This window comes from Fukomys damarensis, unplaced genomic scaffold, assembly GCF_012274545.1.
Source record: "Fukomys damarensis isolate Sample0158 unplaced genomic scaffold, DMR_v1.0_HiC HiC_scaffold_39, whole genome shotgun sequence".
Classification (NCBI taxonomy): Eukaryota; Metazoa; Chordata; class Mammalia; order Rodentia; family Bathyergidae; genus Fukomys; species Fukomys damarensis.
In genome coordinates, this window is record NW_022900951.1 from 54,726,786 (window position 1) to 54,745,867 (window position 19,082).

General features: G+C 47.4%; 2 protein-coding genes across 2 annotated transcripts in view; one reads left to right on the forward strand and one right to left on the reverse strand.

Moving 5' to 3' along the window:
* The window catches only part of Eda (ectodysplasin A), a 17,336-nt gene extending 5,744 nt beyond the window's left edge, over positions 1–11,592 (forward strand). Inside the window, exons 3-7 of the mRNA XM_010632220.1 lie at positions 663–842; positions 2,414–2,448; positions 3,371–3,422; positions 5,823–5,953; positions 7,700–11,592. Of these exons, the coding sequence (XP_010630522.1) occupies positions 663–842; positions 2,414–2,448; positions 3,371–3,422; positions 5,823–5,953; positions 7,700–7,951 (650 nt within the window). The 3' untranslated portion in view covers positions 7,952–11,592. The remainder of the gene's footprint in view (positions 1–662; positions 843–2,413; positions 2,449–3,370; positions 3,423–5,822; positions 5,954–7,699) is intronic.
* A 2,295-nt stretch (positions 11,593–13,887) lies between these two features.
* The window catches only part of Awat2 (acyl-CoA wax alcohol acyltransferase 2), a 10,250-nt gene continuing 5,055 nt past the window's right edge, over positions 13,888–19,082 (reverse strand). Inside the window, exons 2-7 of the mRNA XM_010632173.1 lie at positions 16,288–16,398; positions 15,842–15,912; positions 15,468–15,672; positions 15,100–15,274; positions 14,247–14,446; positions 13,888–14,042 (exon numbers count right to left, since the gene is read on the reverse strand). Coding sequence (XP_010630475.1) covers positions 13,888–14,042; positions 14,247–14,446; positions 15,100–15,274; positions 15,468–15,672; positions 15,842–15,912; positions 16,288–16,398 — 917 coding nt within the window. The remainder of the gene's footprint in view (positions 14,043–14,246; positions 14,447–15,099; positions 15,275–15,467; positions 15,673–15,841; positions 15,913–16,287; positions 16,399–19,082) is intronic.

A 19,082-nucleotide genomic window follows, 5' to 3' on the forward strand; every position in this document is an offset into this window, starting at 1 on the left:
CTCCCTCCCTCCCTCTCTCTCTCTCTCTCCCCATTTCTCCCTCCTTCCCTCTCTTTCTCTCTTTCCATCCCTCATTTCCAAAACTCCTTCCCATCACTCATTTCCAACTAGCGCTGGCCCCATCTGCACCCCACCTCCTGCATGCATGTCCTGACTCCTATAGGAATCTTCCTCAAGCTAATGGGGCCAGGCTGTCCAGCTTCCTCTTGTTATCCACATCAAATCCACAAAACTGGCGAATTGACATGAAAGTCCAACTCATCACCAATAGCTTAATTCTAAAAAGAGCCATAAAGTGACCTATACATCTGACTACTTGGTATTTTTCATCCATTGGACTCAGCTGAAATATAACCTCCTTTTTGAAGTCTTCCCTGACCTATTTAGCATTTGATCCCTATACTAGCATAGTACTTCTACTGTCCTGTGACTGTGACTGTTTCCCCACTAAGGTGAGATCCTTGAGGGCCATTTATTTCTATATCTTCAAATCTGGCTGTGAGGGAACTATATGTGATAAAAATATCCAGCTCTTTAGCAGGAATTCTCAGAGGGCTGACTTTGTGTCATTGGAAGTTTCTAGAACTCCCAATAATATATCCATGACAGTATACTCTTGGCAATAAATGACTATAGATGTAACACTGACTCCTGTTTTTCAGGAAAGAAGACAGGGCCACCTGGGCCCAATGGTCCCCCAGGTCCTCCAGGACCTCCAGGACCTCAGGGACCCCCAGGGATTCCAGGGATTCCTGGAATTCCAGGAACCACCGTTATGGGACCACCCGGTCCTCCTGGTCCCCCTGGTCCTCAAGGACCCCCTGGTCTCCAGGGACCTTCTGGTGAGTTCCCCTGTCTCTTCACCCACCTAAGAACTTAATATTTTTGGAGAACAAGAATAGCTGACCCTGGGAGCAGTGTCAAACAGTAGTGCTGGGGTTGCTGTGCAATAACAAATGCAGGTCTCCTTGCCCAGTATAGAGCTAGGAATTGAACAAACCAATAGGCCCTGACCTGCCCTAATTTGTTTGTACCACCATTTCTTGCCCCGTGTCACCACTTCCATCATAATTTCTCCCTTACTCTAGGCCTCCCTATTATGGACCAGTAGTAAACTCATATGAGCCAGAGACAGAAGCCCTGGTGGTTCATTGGCATTCCTATGGACGATGGATTTGGTCTGCTCAGAGTGCCAGCATCTAGCTCCACATACTGATGTTTACATGGCAATGGACTATGGGGAGGAATGTTGGGGACTGAACACAATGATAAGCCTTAAGATAGTTTCCAGGAACTATGAAGTGTCTTTCTCATAGATGTACACAAACAGTCCCTGATGATCAAGTAGTTGGAAATTTATAAATCACTCAAGCTGTGGATGCAGCAAACCCAAGGACCAAGGCTGTCCTGTCCCAGAACCAAGTGCTTCTGGAACTAGATCACTGCCCTGTCACATTGCCTATTTAAATACCATTCATTTTTCTGCAACTTTCTTCAGGGCCCCACAGGGCAGCAAAAATGTATGGCTGTAGATCTAAACTTGCCTTATTTTGATAGGAGTCAGAATGCCTAGCCTTATGTCAATTATTTCTTTCTCCTGCTTCCATCCTGTATCTTGGAGTTTTAAAGAAATGGACTCTTTAAAGCTGATTTTTCTAGATCCAAAATTCAGCAGCAGGACTCACATTCTCTAACTTGTAATTTAAATAGGTCTAAGAGTGTTACCATGGCCACAAGAGACAAGAATTAGGCCTCCCCCTTAATCCAATCATTCCACAAATATTAATTGAGCACTTCCTGTGTAGAAAAAGATATATGGCTAAGTGGTCCCTGTTCTCATACAGTATTTCCTAGAGGAGAAGAGAGACAATTAAAGAAATAAGATCTTTACAAATGACTCTCTGTAAATAGGGAGGGGTTGAACAGTGGGCAGGGGAATACGGAAACTAAGAACCAAGATATGTAAAGGTACAAATTCCCAATGATGAATGTCACTATATTGTATACCTTAAATGTACCAATAAACTTACTGAAAAAAAATGAGTCTCTGAAGACAACAGAATGGGAACAGACTAGAAGAAGCAAGTGCCATTGTCTCCTGCACACTTCTTATTGCCCTCCACTGTTGCTCAGTGAGGCTTGCTTTGGGTTTGTATTGGCAAAAGACCACCTTCCCTCCCTTGGGCTGCTCCCCCAAGATGAAGTCAGGGATAGCAAGGAGAAAGAAAAGGTGTCCTTTCCCATTCAAGAATCTGGCCTTGTACTTGGATTCTCCCTTCAGCTCTAAGCCCTGAGGAAGAAGCTTAGATAAGAGTGGCTGCAGGGAGCAAGGCTCAGGGCCACTGGATGCTAAGGTCTGGATAAAGGGCGGTAGAAAGAAAATGCCCTCTGATTGTACTATCTTATTTTGCAGGTGCTGCTGATAAGGCTGGAACTCGAGAAAACCAGGTTGGCTGGTGATGGCGCGCTTCTTGGGGAGGAGGGAAGGCTACAGACTTAAAGATACCTTTAAGTCAGTTCCCAGTGAAATTTTCTAAGGCTTTATTTTGTGAGGATGCCCTAGAGGTTCTGAGGTTTTCATTCACAGCCTCTTCCTATGTCTATGGATGGGACAACTTTGCCCCAAGGCCTGCCATTAGCTAAGGGAACCTAATCTTGCCAGAACCATTTTTCTTCCTTCCACAAAGAGAGTGAGGGTCATCACATCCTTGCTCAGTAGCAAGCGGAAATGAACTGCCCATCAGGCCTGTTCACCTGGGCTGTCAACTCCCCAGCCACCCTGTTGGTACTCAGATGACTGGGATAAGAGCTGAGAAGTCTAAGAATATGTCCTTGAAAAACAGCCAAGCAGCTCCAGGCCAAGCCCAGCCTGGGCTTCTCTGTTAAAGGGCTGAAAGGCCCCTCCCTAGTTTTTGAGCTTCCTAATCTGTCTCTATTGGCAGGTTCTGCTGCCTGGCCTTGCCTTGTCTCATCATAGCCGCCGCACTACAGCTGTTTGGCCACAGTGGTAAATCTACACAGCTGTACAGTGCTTCATGGCTTTGTGGGGCAGTTTTATATCCATCACCTCATTTGATCTTCAAATGTCCCTCTGAGACAGGCCAGACAGCGATTCTTATAATCCCTATTTTACAGTTAGGGAAATGAGGCTTAGAGGCAGTACATTTGGCTGAGGTCTCGTAGCAAGGAACTAGCAGAGCCACAAAATCCTATTACCCTTTAGTAAAAATACAGTCACTAACATCCCATGACAGAGAAAAAGGATTGGGATTGGGATACAAAAGGAAACTAGAAACCTGGGATAGAAACTCAGAAACCTGTGGCCAAGCAAGCAGCCGTGACAGTGACTACTCTATCCTTATTCTCCCAGCCGGCCGTGGTGCATCTGCAGGGCCAGGGGTCAGCAATTCAAGTCAAGAATGGTAAGAATCAAAGTGGGCTTCCTCTAAAAGGAGCTTCTCCCTTCCCTCATCCTCAGCCTCAAAAAATCACCCAGTTGAGTTCCTTTCAGGCCTCTGAGGTACCCTTGGCATAGGAGGCCATTCTCTGCTCCATTTTTGCCCTCTGCTGGCTGGCCTGTGTAACTGCATCAAGCCCAGCTGCACCCAAATTGCATTTAGAATCCCCTGGTGAAGGAGCTGAAAGGAACTTGAATCATCTACCTAAGTATTCTTGAGGGATGGAGTCTAGAGCAGAGTTATATGGAGATATATGTAGCTTGATGAGCATTTTCATAGTATAAATTGGAAAAGGCAAATCTATGTAAAATTGAATTCTTGTCTGATGGCTCTACACAGAAAATGGGTAGAGGGAGGATTTCTCTCAGGGAAGGGGAGCATACCATAATCTCCAGGATGTATAAATAGTGTCTATCCAAAGGGAGGACATGTGTCTTGAGGTGGGGAGACACCGATTGAATATAATCCCTACATTTAAAAGATGAGGAAGTAGAGTCCCCATGAGACTGGATAATACCATAATAAATCATGCTGCCTTTTATTGTGTGGTACTTTAGAGTTTCCGATGTGTTCCCTTTGTCTCCTGTTTCATTTGACCCTCACAATCACCCTATGAGGTAGGTATCAGCTCCTTTTTACAGAGATGGAAATTGAAGCCCAGAGAGGTTAGTTAACTGGCCTAGGATTGCAGAGATAAGTTGAGGAGCTGATATTCAAAATTATACCTGCCTAACTCTTATACTGTGCTACACAACTTCAATTTATGTACACTCCACAGAATGATTAGGTTCATTTTTTTTCCACAAAGACACATGAACATTTATTAAAGAACAGCATTTTGAAATAATGTCCGGTCCACATGGGGCCCAGAATCTAAGATACATGAACCTCGGGAGCCTTGGGAAGCAGCAAGCTAGCCAAGGTGCCAGATGCTTAGGGAGCTTAGAGTGGATGCGAGGGTTTGTGATTGCGGAAACAGTAGATGAGGGTTAAGAACCCTGTTACATAAGGCCAGCTTGTGCATTAAGAGCCCGTCAGTTCTGAACTGGCTGTGTTGAGCTTTTTAATGATTGGACTTAGCTGCCCTCTTGACTACCCCCTGGCTGCCTGACTTAATAGCCTCAGAAGTATTAATAAGAGAAGAATGGCACCAAAGGCCTAGCAGTCCTGCTGGGGGCCAGGTGCAATGGGCTCCAGGGCTCTAGGTGAGCCATGATCACTGTCCAGGGAGGACTGGGACAGGATATAGATTTGTTTGGATGTCTACAGTGGTGGGCTCAGTATTTATTCTGTGCCAGCAGCTACTGATTTTGTTCCACTACCACAGAGCAAGACTGTTCTAATCTCTGTGGTGGTCCAAGCTGACCTTTAGTCCCAGTAGAAGTCCTGAAGGAGTGAGAAGTAGGCCTCTTTTCTCACACCTCAGAGAGCCAGGCCTCCTGAGACTGGGCATAGATGAATGTTAAGAACATAAGCTCTTAGGTAAAGAATAGGTGGCAGAGAGAGAAAAGGCTCCAGAGGGTTGGGCTTTCTTCACATGTGGTAGGAAGCAGCTCCCTCTTCCTGAAGAATTGAAAGGGCAATTTTCCTCTACCATTATGCACAGGCTTCCTGTGTTTGGGGTAAGGCTAAAATAGAGATACTTTGCTAAGGGTGCCTCAGCTCCTAGATATCCTTGCCTATCCTCCTGGCTGGTTGTACCACAACCTGGCAATCTATTCCCTGGTCTATAAAGATCCCTCTCACCTGTGGGCCTGTTACTGTGCAGTTTGAACCACCCCTATCCCTAAACATCCTCCAGATACACTGTTCATCAGGCTGAGTGGTTTTCTGGGGGGGCCTGTGAGGCTTTCTAGAAAGGAGTAAGTGTAGTGGAACCATAAAAAGGAATCTCTCAAGGAAAAGAAGAAAAGTCAAGAAGCTGTGAGACAGGAGAGAGATTCAGGCACTATGGCTGGGGAAGCAAAATTGAATAACAAGAACTAGCCTGCCACTCAGAGTCTGAATTTTGCCTGTGCAAGCCCCATAACAACGAAGAAAATAGGGCGTGAGCCCACTCTTCTTGGTATCTTCCTACCAAATTCCAGCTAGAAAATGTTGAGTAAAAAGACCCTTCCAGATGGAGGAGTCAGGATAGAAGGGATAAAGACAGAAAAACAGACCCCAGGATCCCTGAGGCAGGCCCAGCATGCACTTTACAAAGAGCACAGCTACTGTACTTCCAGATGCTCTTCTTGAAGCTTGGCCTTCTGGGTCTTCTTAGTCACCCGGGGCAGGGATGGGGGTTGTGTACTGCTTGGCATTCTTTCTATTGCCCAGAGTATTCTGACACATACTGAGTGACTGCCTTTCTCTCATACTGAGATCTTTCAGGTGGAGTGCTCAATGACTGGTCTCGCATCACCATGAACCCCAAGGTGTTTAAGCTACATCCCCGCAGTGGGGAGCTGGAGGTACTGGTGGACGGCACCTACTTCATCTATAGTCAGGTAGAAGTGAGTACTGTCTCAGGCCTAACGCTTCTTATATCCAAAACGCAGACCTGGTGCAGGCCACAGGGGGGCACTGTGGAGCCAGCCAAAACCACGCAATGACAAACTTCCTGATTTGGCAGGGGTTTGGGGGCACCGATTGGGAGGGAATTGAGGGGAGGGTGTTTCTTTCTTTTTCTTTTTTTCCCTAAACAAATATTGAAAAATTGTGAAAAGAGGCCCTTTCCATACCCTGCTGATTCCCTGGTGCAGAGTCCCAGGCTCTTGTTTCCCCTTCTGAACTGTTTGTCTCTACTGCCAAACTTGAACTTGGTCTCAGCAAAGTTTTTGAAAACCAGTTCCTGGGCGGCTGGGAATGATTCCCCACAACACTGCTAGCTTGAGCATTAAAAGGAATTGTACTCCTTCGAGCTTTCTCTCCACCTCAAAAAGATTTCTGACTGCCTTCCCTTCCTCTTTTTCCCCCTTGTTTCTCTGTCTTTCTGTTTCTGCTATTGTTGCCCCCTTCCTGCTGTTATTCTCCCAGAACTTGTTCCCTTTGCCTTTGTCCTTTTCCTGCCCTGGGCCCACTCCCCAGGTCTGCCAATGTTCACCCACTTTTATCCCTCATGGTTTTCCTCAGTAAAGGTTGGGGAAAAGGTAAAGGTTGGAGCTACTCTGGGGCAGGCAGAAAGCAGGTGGTTGGACAGGACCAACAGATGGGTTTTACAGGACAGTGGCCAGAGAAGGTGGGCTAACAGTCATTTGCTGGGCACACTGAGCATTCTAGCATAGCTTGATCCTGACCCACTAGATTACATGGACCCAAATACACTGCATCTACCCAAATGGGTCAGGGAGGAAGTCACTTCTCATAAGTGATGTACCGCATCAGATAAAGAGCTCAACTCCTATGGGACATGTGGCTATAATACCAATGTTCTACAGACTAGGCTCCATTTGGTGGTAAAGAATCGAAGCCTGGGGTGCTGTGTGATGTCTAAGGGTAACAAAAGATGGAAAAACTAATTTTCTGGACATAAGAGGACCTCAGAAGTGGTTCACACAGGCTGGGAAAATCCTCATGACACCAATCTGTGGACCATAGGTTCTTGCTTCCTACTGGCCTCAGAGTAAAATCAGGGGACTGAATTTTGCTCCTCCAATTTCATTCTATATCATTTGTGTTAGGTAGTTGTCCATCACCCTGGATCTGTTTCTTCAGGCATCAAATGAGGAGGAGTCAGAGGTGCTGTGACACAGGGAGAAGGGTTCAGCTGTAGGAAGGGGTGCTGCAAGCTGAGGGAGCTTCTGTTAAAGAGGGCAGAAGTGGCGAGTGCTTACTGGGATCTGTGACTTCTAAGGTGAGTCACAAATTGTCTTTGCGGATTGAAGTTGAAAGTTAGTTTGTGTCTGGAACACTGAGCATCTGAGGTGTGCTGAACACTGCTTTGTGCCAAAGCTAGAGTGATGGGGTATGATGACAGGGCAAACAAGACAAAGTTTTTGTCCTCCCGGAGTTTGTGACAGGTAGCTGTTGTGAGAAAGGCTTTGCATAACCATCTGAGCTCCATGGAGTACGGGTAGGACAGCATATGAGCCTGTTAACTCTGCTCTGACTGTTGGCCCTCTTGCATGCCTTCATGTGGCTCTGCCCGCCATGGTATATTGGCAGCTCATCAGAGAAGGTTCTGTCTGATCACCACAGGGGAGGGCCCCCAACCTCTCTTTCCTCTCTTCCCCAATCCCTTCTTGTTGCCTCTCACCCAGGTCTACTACATCAACTTCACTGACTTCGCCAGCTATGAGGTGGTGGTAGATGAGAAGCCCTTCCTACAGTGCACCCGCAGCATTGAGACAGGCAAGACCAACTACAACACTTGTTATACTGCGGGCGTCTGCCTCCTCAAGGCCCGGCAGAAGATCGCCGTGAAGATGGTGCATGCTGACATCTCCATCAATATGAGCAAGCACACCACATTCTTTGGGGCCATCAGGCTGGGTGAAGCCCCTGCATCCTAGATACCCCCCATTTTGCCCTTACCCATGCCCCTGCCCCAGGTTTGGGAGCCAGGACTCCCAGAACCTTTAAGTGCTGCTGTGGAGTGAGGTACATTGGCATTGCAGCCAGAGAGAAATGCCCCAGTGCTATTTATTCCCAAGCGATTCCATGATGGCAAGGCCTACTTGACTTTGCAGAATGACCTTGAGTCATCAGGAGAATTGATGGGGCCCCAGGGTTTACAGGAAGCACAACCTTCTCTGGCTCCACGTTGACTGGCTTAAGGCATGACTCTTCAACCCCAAGGTCCCTGTTGTCCGTTTTATCATTTGTTGCACTAACGCAAGGATCCAGAGCATCAGGCCAGAGAAAGTGAAAGTGCACTCTGGACCCTGGGAGTGACCATCTGACCCCAAGGGTGCTGCAACTTCTCTCTTGGCTAGGGCTAGGGATGGGGTGGCATTAGGTTGCAGCCTGAGAGGATGGGGCGTGGGTAGTAGACAGATGATTGTGGCGGAGACCAGGGGCGAAAGCTGCCTGGCAGGTATTCTTGACGGTGAAAGCATTCTTGCTCCTCTGCATTGTAACCTGCAGGAGAATTAGAGCGCTCTTCCCGCTCAGCCTGCAAGCCACACCATGACAGCTGTCTGGGCTCCAGAGTCAGGAGCTTTGCTCACTTTCAGAACCATTGCAGGAATGGTCACAACCCTGCCTGCATAAGAATCTGAATCTGCACTTGGGGCCTTATGTCTCTCACTTTGTTTACAGCTATGCTATGCTCTATGCTCACAAAACTCCCTAGGGCCCTTTCCCAACCACCGCCTGACTACAACTCCTGTCATCTTTCTACACGGAGCCTACCTCTGTCTGAGACAGGTGCTTAACCTGGGACCTGTGCTCAAATGAGTCTGAAATATTCTTTAGCTTACCTGAACACCGATAGAATTTTCCATTTATTAAAATATTGTTCAGCTGATTCCAATCAAACTGTGCCTGGGGTTGGACTAGATAATCTTCAAAAATCTCTTCAAGGTCTAATTAGAGGCAGCTGCCATAATAACCTCCTAAATTCCTACATTCTAGACCAGTGGTAGCAAATGTATGGCATGTGGGCTGCAGTGGGCTCTTAGTGTCACTGAAAGCTCTAAGAGGTTCACTGTCACTAGACTGTGGTTGGACACCAGCAAAGCAGAGCTTTTGTGCCTTGGCTAAAAGGGCAAGAAGTGGAAATCAGTCAGGAGATTGGTCGAAGTTTGCTGCAGACCTAGTGATCATGAAGCCTGGTGGACTCCTGACCAAGTTTCTTCAGAAAGCCATGGCAGAGCATCGTCAGCCAGGCTTAGGAGCAGCCAGAGTCTAGGTGTAGGCAGGGCTCTGCCCTCTAGTTCAGTGCCAAAAACCTTCCCCCGACCGAAAGCTTCCCACCTAGTCATACACTAGGACCATTCAGGTGCTTTACCTGGGCACCACCTATCTTCTGATGCGAGGTCTGGCCCACAACTGGGATTGTCACCCTTGTACAGGTAGCTGAAATGTGCCAAGAACAATAGGCACTTCTTTCTGAACCTTCTCTTTCTAAGCAACCACACTGGCCTTTCAAGGGTCAGGGCACAAGTCATGGGCCAGGCTTCCACTGATCGTTAATGACAGCCTTGCAGTCCAAGGTGAGGTTGATTTTAGGTACAGTGCCTATAAAGTGCCTTAAGACAGTCTGCAGTTGTAGCAGGAAATGACAAAACTGCTTCTTAAAGCTGGGAAAGTACTTTCTGTTATTTCCTTTGAAAAGGGCGGGACAGAGATATCTGATGCCATTACTTGGGTGAGGCTCAGGGGCGCAGTGCCTTGAATGTGCTCTGTGTGTTTGTTAAGTCGCAAACATGGGCTTCTGCCCAGGTCTGACACCAAAGCTGTTCCCTTACACTGTAGCACTGTGTGGCATTTGGGGTCAAGAGAGAACTAGTCAAGGTGCTAATACACAACTAGCATTCTGAGGGTCTTAGGGAGAAACCCAAAGATGCCCATTTTTATTACTTGACGGTAATACCTGTTCGCAAGGCTGCCAGATGCTCTGTGAAAAAAAAAAAAAAAAAAAAATCAGAGTTTTCCTTCGAACAGCTTTAGATCTCTCATGTTCACAAGGAGACCCTTCCACTGTGTCCAAGTAGCAGGCCTCTGAGACCACAGAACTGGTGGCCCTCATTTCTTTCACCCATTTGGTAAAACAAGCAGCCGTCACATGTGGGCAAGATCCTTTCGTTTCCCTCCAGGCAGCTTCCAGGAGTCAGCTCGCTTCCTGCCAGTACTAAGTATGACTCCTTATCTTGTTTTCCATCCCCCCAGAAACTTTGATACTACTAGGATCTCTCGGGATGGGGGGAAGACATAAGAAAGGACTGTTTCTAAAGCCCAATGGGAGTTAGGCCAGAGGAAGAAGAGGCTTCCTAATTGTAACCCTAATCACCCAGATTGGTGGAGTTGTAGGGGAAGTAGGGTTCCTGCTAGACCCCTCATTCATTCTGAACCCTCAAAAGGAATCTTACAGGGAAAGGGATAGAGAAGGAAGCGACAGGTAGCTAGGGAGCCCTGTTAAGGCCAAGGCATGGGTGAAGCGGTAAAGTGGTTTACTGATGGAAGACTGTGGACATAGATTTATAGTTTGCAATTATGCTGATGTGAGTTTCCCAGAGGGCCAAGGCTAGCATGGAGAATGGGACAACATCATCTGTGGGTAAGCAGATGACAGAGGTTTAAGGGAGGATTGCCTAGCAGGGGCCTCTGCCAGCTGCTTGGGCTTCAACAGCCAAGCTGGCACAAAAGGCAGCTGTCGGAGGCTGCTGGGCTACTGGCTCCCTGGAAACTGTAGTGTTTGCTTTGTTTCCCCTTCGTCTATCCTGAGCCAAATTTCTTTTGCTTAAAGGAAAGGGCTAGGAACCTTGGAGGTGAACAGAGGCTTTGGTCCATGTATTTTGTGTTCTTTCCAGTGGATGCAAATAGATTCAGAGAAATTTTGAGTGAACATGGACCTTAGAGGTGATATAACCCAACCTACGTTGAACTCTGTTACTTAGGCAGAAACTGAGGCTCCAAGAGGGATGGTGACCTGCTCAAGGTAGTGAGCAACTCAGCCCTCAGACTCAGCAGCCGAAGGAGGAGTAGAGTAGTCCTTATCCTACATAGCCCCTTCTTTCTTCCCTGCACAGACTCAAGGCTGGAAGTGTGTGGCCCCCTTCAGGAGCCTGGCCAGGCAGGGAGAGCAGCTGCAGCCTTCCTTAGACCTCTGCTTCCTCCCAAGACACTCACCTAGCTCTGCCTCCGGACTGGAAGGCTCCAGGCTAGCCCACTGCCAGGAAGTCCTTAGGCTACCTTAGTGCTCCCTCAGGTCTCCTCCTGACCCCAGGCCATGACAGCATGAGAAAGAACTGATATTTCTTTTTAGTCCATTTCAGGGCTCTCTCCTGGGGTGTGTTATATCTATGCAAAGAGCTTCCAGCTAGGATGGGGTGGGCTGAACTTGGCTGTGAGAATGGCCTGGAGCAGGCCCAATGCTGCTTTTGGGGGTCAGCATCTAGTGTGAGATACTGTGTATATAAACTATATATAATGTATATAAACTGGGATGTAAGTTTGTGTAAATTAATGGTTTATTCTTTGCAAATAAAGTGCCCCCATTCTTGAAATTGACTGTAACATTTCCTGCATTTTAGGTCCTCCTTTGTAAATGATACCACACATAAGCTAGGGGGAAGGATCGAGGCACCCATTTCAGAGGGAGCATGAGAAGGGAAAATAGTCTGCCAGGGACTGTGGTGCATGCCTGTGACCCCAGCACCCTGGCAAGTTGAGACAGGAGAATCACAAGTTTGAGCCTAGTCTGGTCAACTTAGTGACTTCATGAAAACTTACCTCAAGAGGAGGATGGGGTGGGACATAGCTCAGTGCAAAGGCCCTGTGTTCCATCCTCTGCAGAGGGGGTGGTCTGAATTTCCAGTCTGAGCACCCTACATCATTTCTATGCCCCAGCCCTCAAGCCCCTATCCCTATCACCTTCACTCTTCTCCTGGAGCCATATGTCGGGGAGGACAGATGTCCTACCGGAAAGAGCATTGTCCTGGACCAGGGACACAGCACATGGACTTACCCTCAACTTGAGACTATGTCATCTATAACAGATATTTCAGGCCTGGGGCCAAAACAGCTTGGAGGAATCCAGAATTTGGCTCCTCACTAAAGTATCGTCTCATTTTGCAAATGAAGGGATAAATGCTCAGAGATTTCAAGTAGCTCACCCCAGGCTGTCTAACTAATGGCAGCCTGGTCTGCTTCCCAGGACAGTACACTTTCCATTCTACTGAGCTGCCTCCACCACTTGGACCCATGCTCTTCTCTGCACGGAGAAGCCCTTGCAGAGCCTATAAAAAGAAAGAGGGTCATGTAAAGCAGCTCAGAGACAGCCCCAATGGACACTTCCCACAACCCCAGCAGTCTCTGTCCCTATTGTATAGGCAGAGCATGTGACAATTAGGCAATGTGCACACAATAGCTCGGGACAAATTTGCAATGGCCAGGTATGAGTGGACTGGGTTTTGAAACCCAGGCTGGTCCTCCTCCTGCCTTAGAGAGAGGTATTTTAAAAGGAAACCAGTCACAAGAATGCTGGAGACAGTCTAAAAGCACCTTAGGGTATAGTCCTTGTCTTTAGCATGCACAAGGTCCTGGGTTACATCTCCAGCACCAGAAAACAGAAACACCTTATGGGAGCTCAGGGAAAATGTAATCTCTAGCTCAAGAATCAATAGAAAGAGAGAGAGAGAGCACTGTGTACAGCTCCCAAGAGGCAGGCACCCAAGGCAGAGAGAGGCAGCATGTCATGCCATGGTAAGTGCACAGTATTTTCTAAACCAAACTGACAGGTAAACCATTGGAGCAGGTGGCATCCACCCAAGAGGGATGGAACAAGAGTCCCATGGGCCAAATTGTGTAACTTGTCATTACATCGACCATTGGGCTAAGAGTCCGACTCAGCAGTCAAAAGGAGAGTTCTTTATGGCTACTAGATGCCAGGTACTTCATTTGACTCAGAGGACAGAGATGGGGCCAGGCGAGTGCTGGCCTTGCTGGAGAAAAGTCCAGCTAATAAGGCCTGTGCCTGCTGCAGCCCCTAGCCTTATGAGGTAGAACCCTGAGAGTGGACTAAGGGCTGGCGAGGGGCTATGATTACTTAAACTTTAAACACAAGATCTTACACTGTAAAATTCTTTTAAAGACTGAAATGCCATGTATCTTCAGGCACTGTTTGCTCAGGGACAGGAAATGAGTAACATGGTTAGGAGAGAGTAATTTTGTGTAACTCCCTAATTTACAAAATGTAGTCACATCCAATATCATTTGATCTTCTCAACAGCCTTCGAGATAAGCAGGAGAGAGATTACTAGTCACCTTTTACAGATGAGGAAATAGCCTCAGAAGTGAATGCACCAAAATTCTCATGACTTAAAGGTGGTAGAGCCTGAACTCAGAGCCCACTAGCTCTCAAGGCATCTGATCCTGCAAGAGTCTCTTTGCCAGGAGATGGAGCTGTTTGAGAGTTAGAGAAAGGAAGATATGTGTGGGGACCTCACAGAATCCCCCCAAAACAGACCAGTTGGGATACAATATCAGAAGGTGGCACTTTATTCTGTCCACTGGTTTCCTCAATTCTGGTGCCCCCATGAGGAAGCCTTCAGGGCACTTCTCCCCTAGGACCTTGTATGGCCATCTCCCCATATCCCCAGGGGAAAGATGAAGCACTAAGAGAAAGAAGTGCAGAAAATGAGTACAAAAACAAGCAGATGGACACCCCACCACCACCCTGTGATGAAGTCCGGTCATTAGGAGTGGAAGCCCAAATAGAACTTGTACTCTGTTCCCACCATTTCTTCACCTTCCAGCAAGGCTGTGAGCCTGATGGGGATGTATGTCAAATTATCTCCAGCTCCTGGGTCTCTGAGATTCCAAACTTGGTCTTATGCTCGTTGAACAGTTTACGTAGGGCATCAATATAGAGCTCGTGGTACTTAGCCACATCTGCCTCACTTGGGTTCTCAATCTTGGGCAGTGATAGAGGCTCCCCGACTGCCAGAAAAGACAGAGAAAGAAAAAGGAAAAGCATCAGAGTAGCTCACTGCTCAGAATGGGCTCCAGGCCTCAAGCCCACCTTCTCCCCACCCTCACCCCCAACCTGTCACTCATCTTAGCCAGCCTCTCTGCCTCTGAGCACAGCCTCTGAACAGGATCCTGGATCCTGGACCAAGACTGCTAGCAGAAGGGCCCACTCACCAACGGTGGTTAGAGACCGAGCATAGGGCAGAAAGCCCCAGGAGTTCCTGGTGAAGCCACGCCCATAGAAAGCACAAGGGTAGACGTGTACTAGACTCTGGAACCACATCTGGAAGCAGTTGACCAATCCCCCAGGACTGAAAATGTACTGATTGTAGAGTTCTGTCTCACCAAAGGAATAGGCAGGGATTAGTGCCACCCTGCAGAGCAAAAGTACGTCATTGAGTGCCCAGAAAGACAAGGAACCTGCTGACTGCCAGACATGCTGACCACCAGTGGTCTCTGGGTTAATCCCCAGGCTCCGCAGACCCCAGCCCAACTGTGCCTAGGTCCTGGTTGTGGAGGGGTCTGTGGCCTAGCCCAGGCTACCTGTAGGAACAAAGCAGTAGCAACCTAAAAAAGGCAAGCCCAGGCACTCCTGGGAACCCCTAGGCATGAATCACTGCATGATAAGACTCGAGGGCTATTTCACATGACTTCCCTTTTACCACACTTGCATCATGTCTCTGAACTGGAGTTGTAGCCAGTTGTTCCCCTTGTGTAGAGGAACTGGCCCAGATCAGAGAGGGAGGACACTGAGGGTTGACCTTCAACTCTTTCCCCTTGAGCAAATATGCCTCTAGGACCTGGCCCTTCTACTTCAACCCAGTGCTGGCTTTCCTCCCCATATTTTTTCTTTTAATTATTTTAAATTGATAAATAACAATTATATACATTTTATGATGGATCTAATTCATAATAATCATATACTTCCTCCTCCTTCTGGATACCATTTCTTCAAAACTCCTCCCTCATTCACCACTGGGCTTTTGGATCCTCCACCACCCTTCCTTTTGACCAGAGCTGTCCTTACCCATGTCGAAGGGCCACACGTACAAAGCCGAATCGTTTTTTCAAGACCAGGGTGGAAGACCCTGGCAGGCTGTATCTGCACTCAGCCAGGCCACCAACCACCACAATGAGCATGTTTCCTTTGCCCTTCTGGGTAAGTAGAAAGTCCATGGAGGATTGGCTCACAGAGCAGACCCCTGGTGGGTAGAAAAAGCCAAGAGGTTACTGGCCACTTCCCAATCTTCCTAACATTCCACCCTCAATCATTCCCTCCTCAATGGTGGGGGAGAGCAAGGAGTCCCCTCTCAGGGAGGTGAGCCAAGGGCAGCCAGAGAAGATTGCAGAGCTGGCCTTGCACTCACCTGTTTTCCCAACTTTGAGCCCACTCACCTGTAGACAATACATATTCTCTCAAGAAAGGCACCCAGAAAAAGGCTCCTAGTGTGAGCGTATAGGGGATGATGCCAGGAAAGATCTTGGAGAAGCCTGTGGCTTCAGTGGCAAAATTGCCGAAGACTGCATGAGACATGAGCCCGTGAGGGTGGCAAACAAGGATGTAGTTGTGGCTGGGGGAAATATCATGCGTCTTCAAAAGCTGTAGAGGAAAGTGGAGTCAGGGGGTGCTACAGCCAGGGCAATGGTCTCCTCGTTAGGCCAGGTCCCCCCCATGCATGTTGGGTAATGTACAACTCTCAGAGGGGAGCCGCTCTCATAGGCCTCTATGACCCAACTGCTGGCACCAGAAACAGGGCCAAGCTGCTCACCTTGATAGGGAAGTAATTGCAGTAGTATCTCCACAGTCTCCACCGCCTTACCCAGTTTAATCGGCGGCCACCTGTAAGCAGCACAATGCATCCAAGCTGTGTTCAATCCCACTTCCCTCTGCCAGGCCTTCTGGGCCTGGCACAGGGTGCTCTCACCTCTTGCTCTTTCCTGGCCATGTAAGTAGCGACCAGCGTAAGCATGTGCAGGCCAATTTATAGCAGATTAAGCTTCTACTTCATTAGTTGCCCCTCCTTTAGCCCACTGCAGTTCAGCTTGGGTAGCCTTTTCCAACACATTCAAAGGACCATTTCCCTCAGCTTCTCTGGCCCAGGGAGGGACAGACTGAGAGGCTGCCTGGGGAATTGGCCAGAGCCTCTCAGAATCAAAAGGCCAGAAGAGGGAAAAGCAAGTGGCATGTGGCAACCCACCCCAGTGGGGCCCTTACCTTGCTCAGGGGTCTTCCAGTCAAAGGCCAGCCAGATGAAAATGAGCACAGTGACAGGCCAGTATGATGTGAACACCAGTACGTAGAGGTTGCCAAGGATCGCCACAGTTACTAGAGGGAGCCCAGGCCAGAGTGAATAGATTATGAACAGCCTGGCACACTGAGGCGCCCGAGTTCTGCCATCCCATGGTCATACATGTTCACCCAAGACTGCTAACTGCTCTCTCTTCCTCACCATGGCACATGGCCCACATGCCCGTATCCCAGCCTGCCTCTCCTCTCTGGCCTTGGCACCCTGACTTGGATCTAGAAGGCAAGGTGTTTTCTTCCCCAGCTGTGCTACTCACAGTAAGCCTTCTACCCTCAGGACCTGCCCTAGCAACTTGCCAAGCTCGGAATCTTCAGACAGCTTTCTTCCAACTCATGTTCTCTCCGCATCTTCCTGTGAAGATCGGTGAATGAGATACAAGAGAAGGTGAGACCCGCCTGCAGCACGGTTGGGAGTGCAAAGAAGGCACACAAGAGACAAAGGACAATCTAAACTGAACTAGGGTGAGGTACTGGGTCACATTAAGCTCCGGTGAAATAAGAATTCTATAGATTACAATATTAGGAAATAGTTACTAGAGATTAGCTGCAAGGAATCAAGTTTACTAGGAATTACTACCGAACTCAATCTTTAAAGCAGCCGTGAATAAAATTGTGTGGGAAATTGGATCAAAATAAAGTTTAGAGAAGACAAAAAAAAACACTTCTAATTGAACATACCAGATTGATCACAAGTTTTCATCTTGGCTTCTTGCTAGAGCCCCATGAAAACAATTCCTAAAAATGTTTCTTAAAATACAGATCCATAAGGAGAAAGAGAATATGGTGCCAACAGTGGATGTGAGATAGCAAAATATTTACATGCTCTATAGTGAAGAGAAGAAGAGGTAACTAGCTTAGAACAAAGAAAGCTGAAATCTGGTTGCCTGTCAAGATACCTGCCCACAAGAAGCAAGCCTCCTTGCACTGGAAAATCAAAAGGCTTGGAATGTGGAGAGAGCAGGTGTCACAAAACGCAGAGACACGGCACAGGCTCAAAAGTCGGGGGATTAGTCGAATCTCAGCCAAGGAATTAGAAACCCAGGTTCCCTCTCCTCCTTTAAACTTCTGCTCAACGGGATATTTATTCTCTGAGATAACTGAACCAAAGAGATTCTAGATTCAAATACAAATGGTCCCCAATTTATGACAGTTTGACCTGTGGTATTTCAATTTTATGACAGTGCAAAAGTGATATGCATTCAGTAGAAACCATACTTCAGCTTTTGCAATCAGAACTTTTCTTGGGCTACCAATAAGCAGTACCATCCTCACTCGCATGCTAGGCAAGAAAAAGGAAGGCACAGGGTACAGGAAAAAAGGGATCCGACGAAGGAGGAAGCTGAGCAAGACCAAGGCTGGGAAGAAGTGAGCAAGGCCCCTAGGATAAAAGAATTTAAGGAAACACTCTTGGAGATGTGCAAGTACCAGCCCAACACTTGCACATCTCTGAGTATAAAAAAAATTCTATACCAAGTTTTCTCAAGAACCTTGGAAGTGACAGCTTTGCTTGCAGCCAGACTGTATCAGGAAGATGCTAGGTTCCAGCTATGATGTCCTCATGGAGATAAGAAGAGGAAGGGGACTTACAGATTCTTGGTGTGTTTGTACACTTAGAGAGATTAATTTGTCTGTGAAGAGTCTGTGATAAATTAGTGATAACTAATAGCTATCCAAAAGATAAAATAAATTTAAAATGATTCAATTTCTAACAACAGGAAGAAAAGGTCACACGCAAAAAAATTTAATCCTGGTACACTAAATAGCTCAGTTGTCAATAATATTTTCTACTCATAGTCAGGCATTTAACTAAAATTTGTCCTGTAACAAATTTGGGAGTACAAGGAAGAGGAAGTAAAATTGCTATATCCAAAAATAGTAATATTTAGAACTTCCAAATAGTAAAAATTAGAACTATGGAAGCAAATACCAGACAAAAAGAACTTCAAAAATTGAAAATGACTGACTACCTCCGGGTAAAATAACTAAGGACAGAGCAAAAGCAAGCCGTTATGGGCTCTTGATATGGGCCCAATACAGCTATTGACTTTGAGAATTAAAGGGAGGCACTAATCTAGTCCAGAGTGCACCTCCCGCTTTGCCTTAGGCTTTGCTCAAATCCACTTTTCAGACCTCTTGTGAGTGTGGCCCTAGGTGGTGCACCCCACCATGGGACAGGGATGAGCCGGGTGTGATCGAGGACACGGCTGAACTTCAGTTCCTCATCTGCAAAATGATATCTGCCCTATCTTCTTTACAGACTTGTTTTGATGGCCTTCTCTTGAGGCCTTTAGAGTCCAAATGAGTACAATTTCACTTCTAGAGCAGACAGCTGAGGAGGGGCACCAAGCCATTTGCCCCACCTGCCCTACATGAGCTAGGAAGGGAGGGGGCAGCCCTGGAACCCACATCTGCCACCAGAGCCTAGAGCTCTTCTTCCTGCCCCATACTGCCTCTCAGTACACCTCAGAGCCAGGCCCTAATTAAGAATCCTCTGGGCCAGGCATAGTGGTGCACACCTATAATCTCCACACTCTGAGGGTCTTGAGGCAGGAGGATTACAAGTTCAAACCCAGCCTGGAAAACTTAGCAAGACTCTGCCTAAAAATAAAAAAAAAAAAATAGCTGGGGATGTGGCTCAGAACAAAGAAGGACCAGATCTGATCCCCAGAAACTAAAAAAAAACAAAAAAAAGCTTTCTGGTAAAG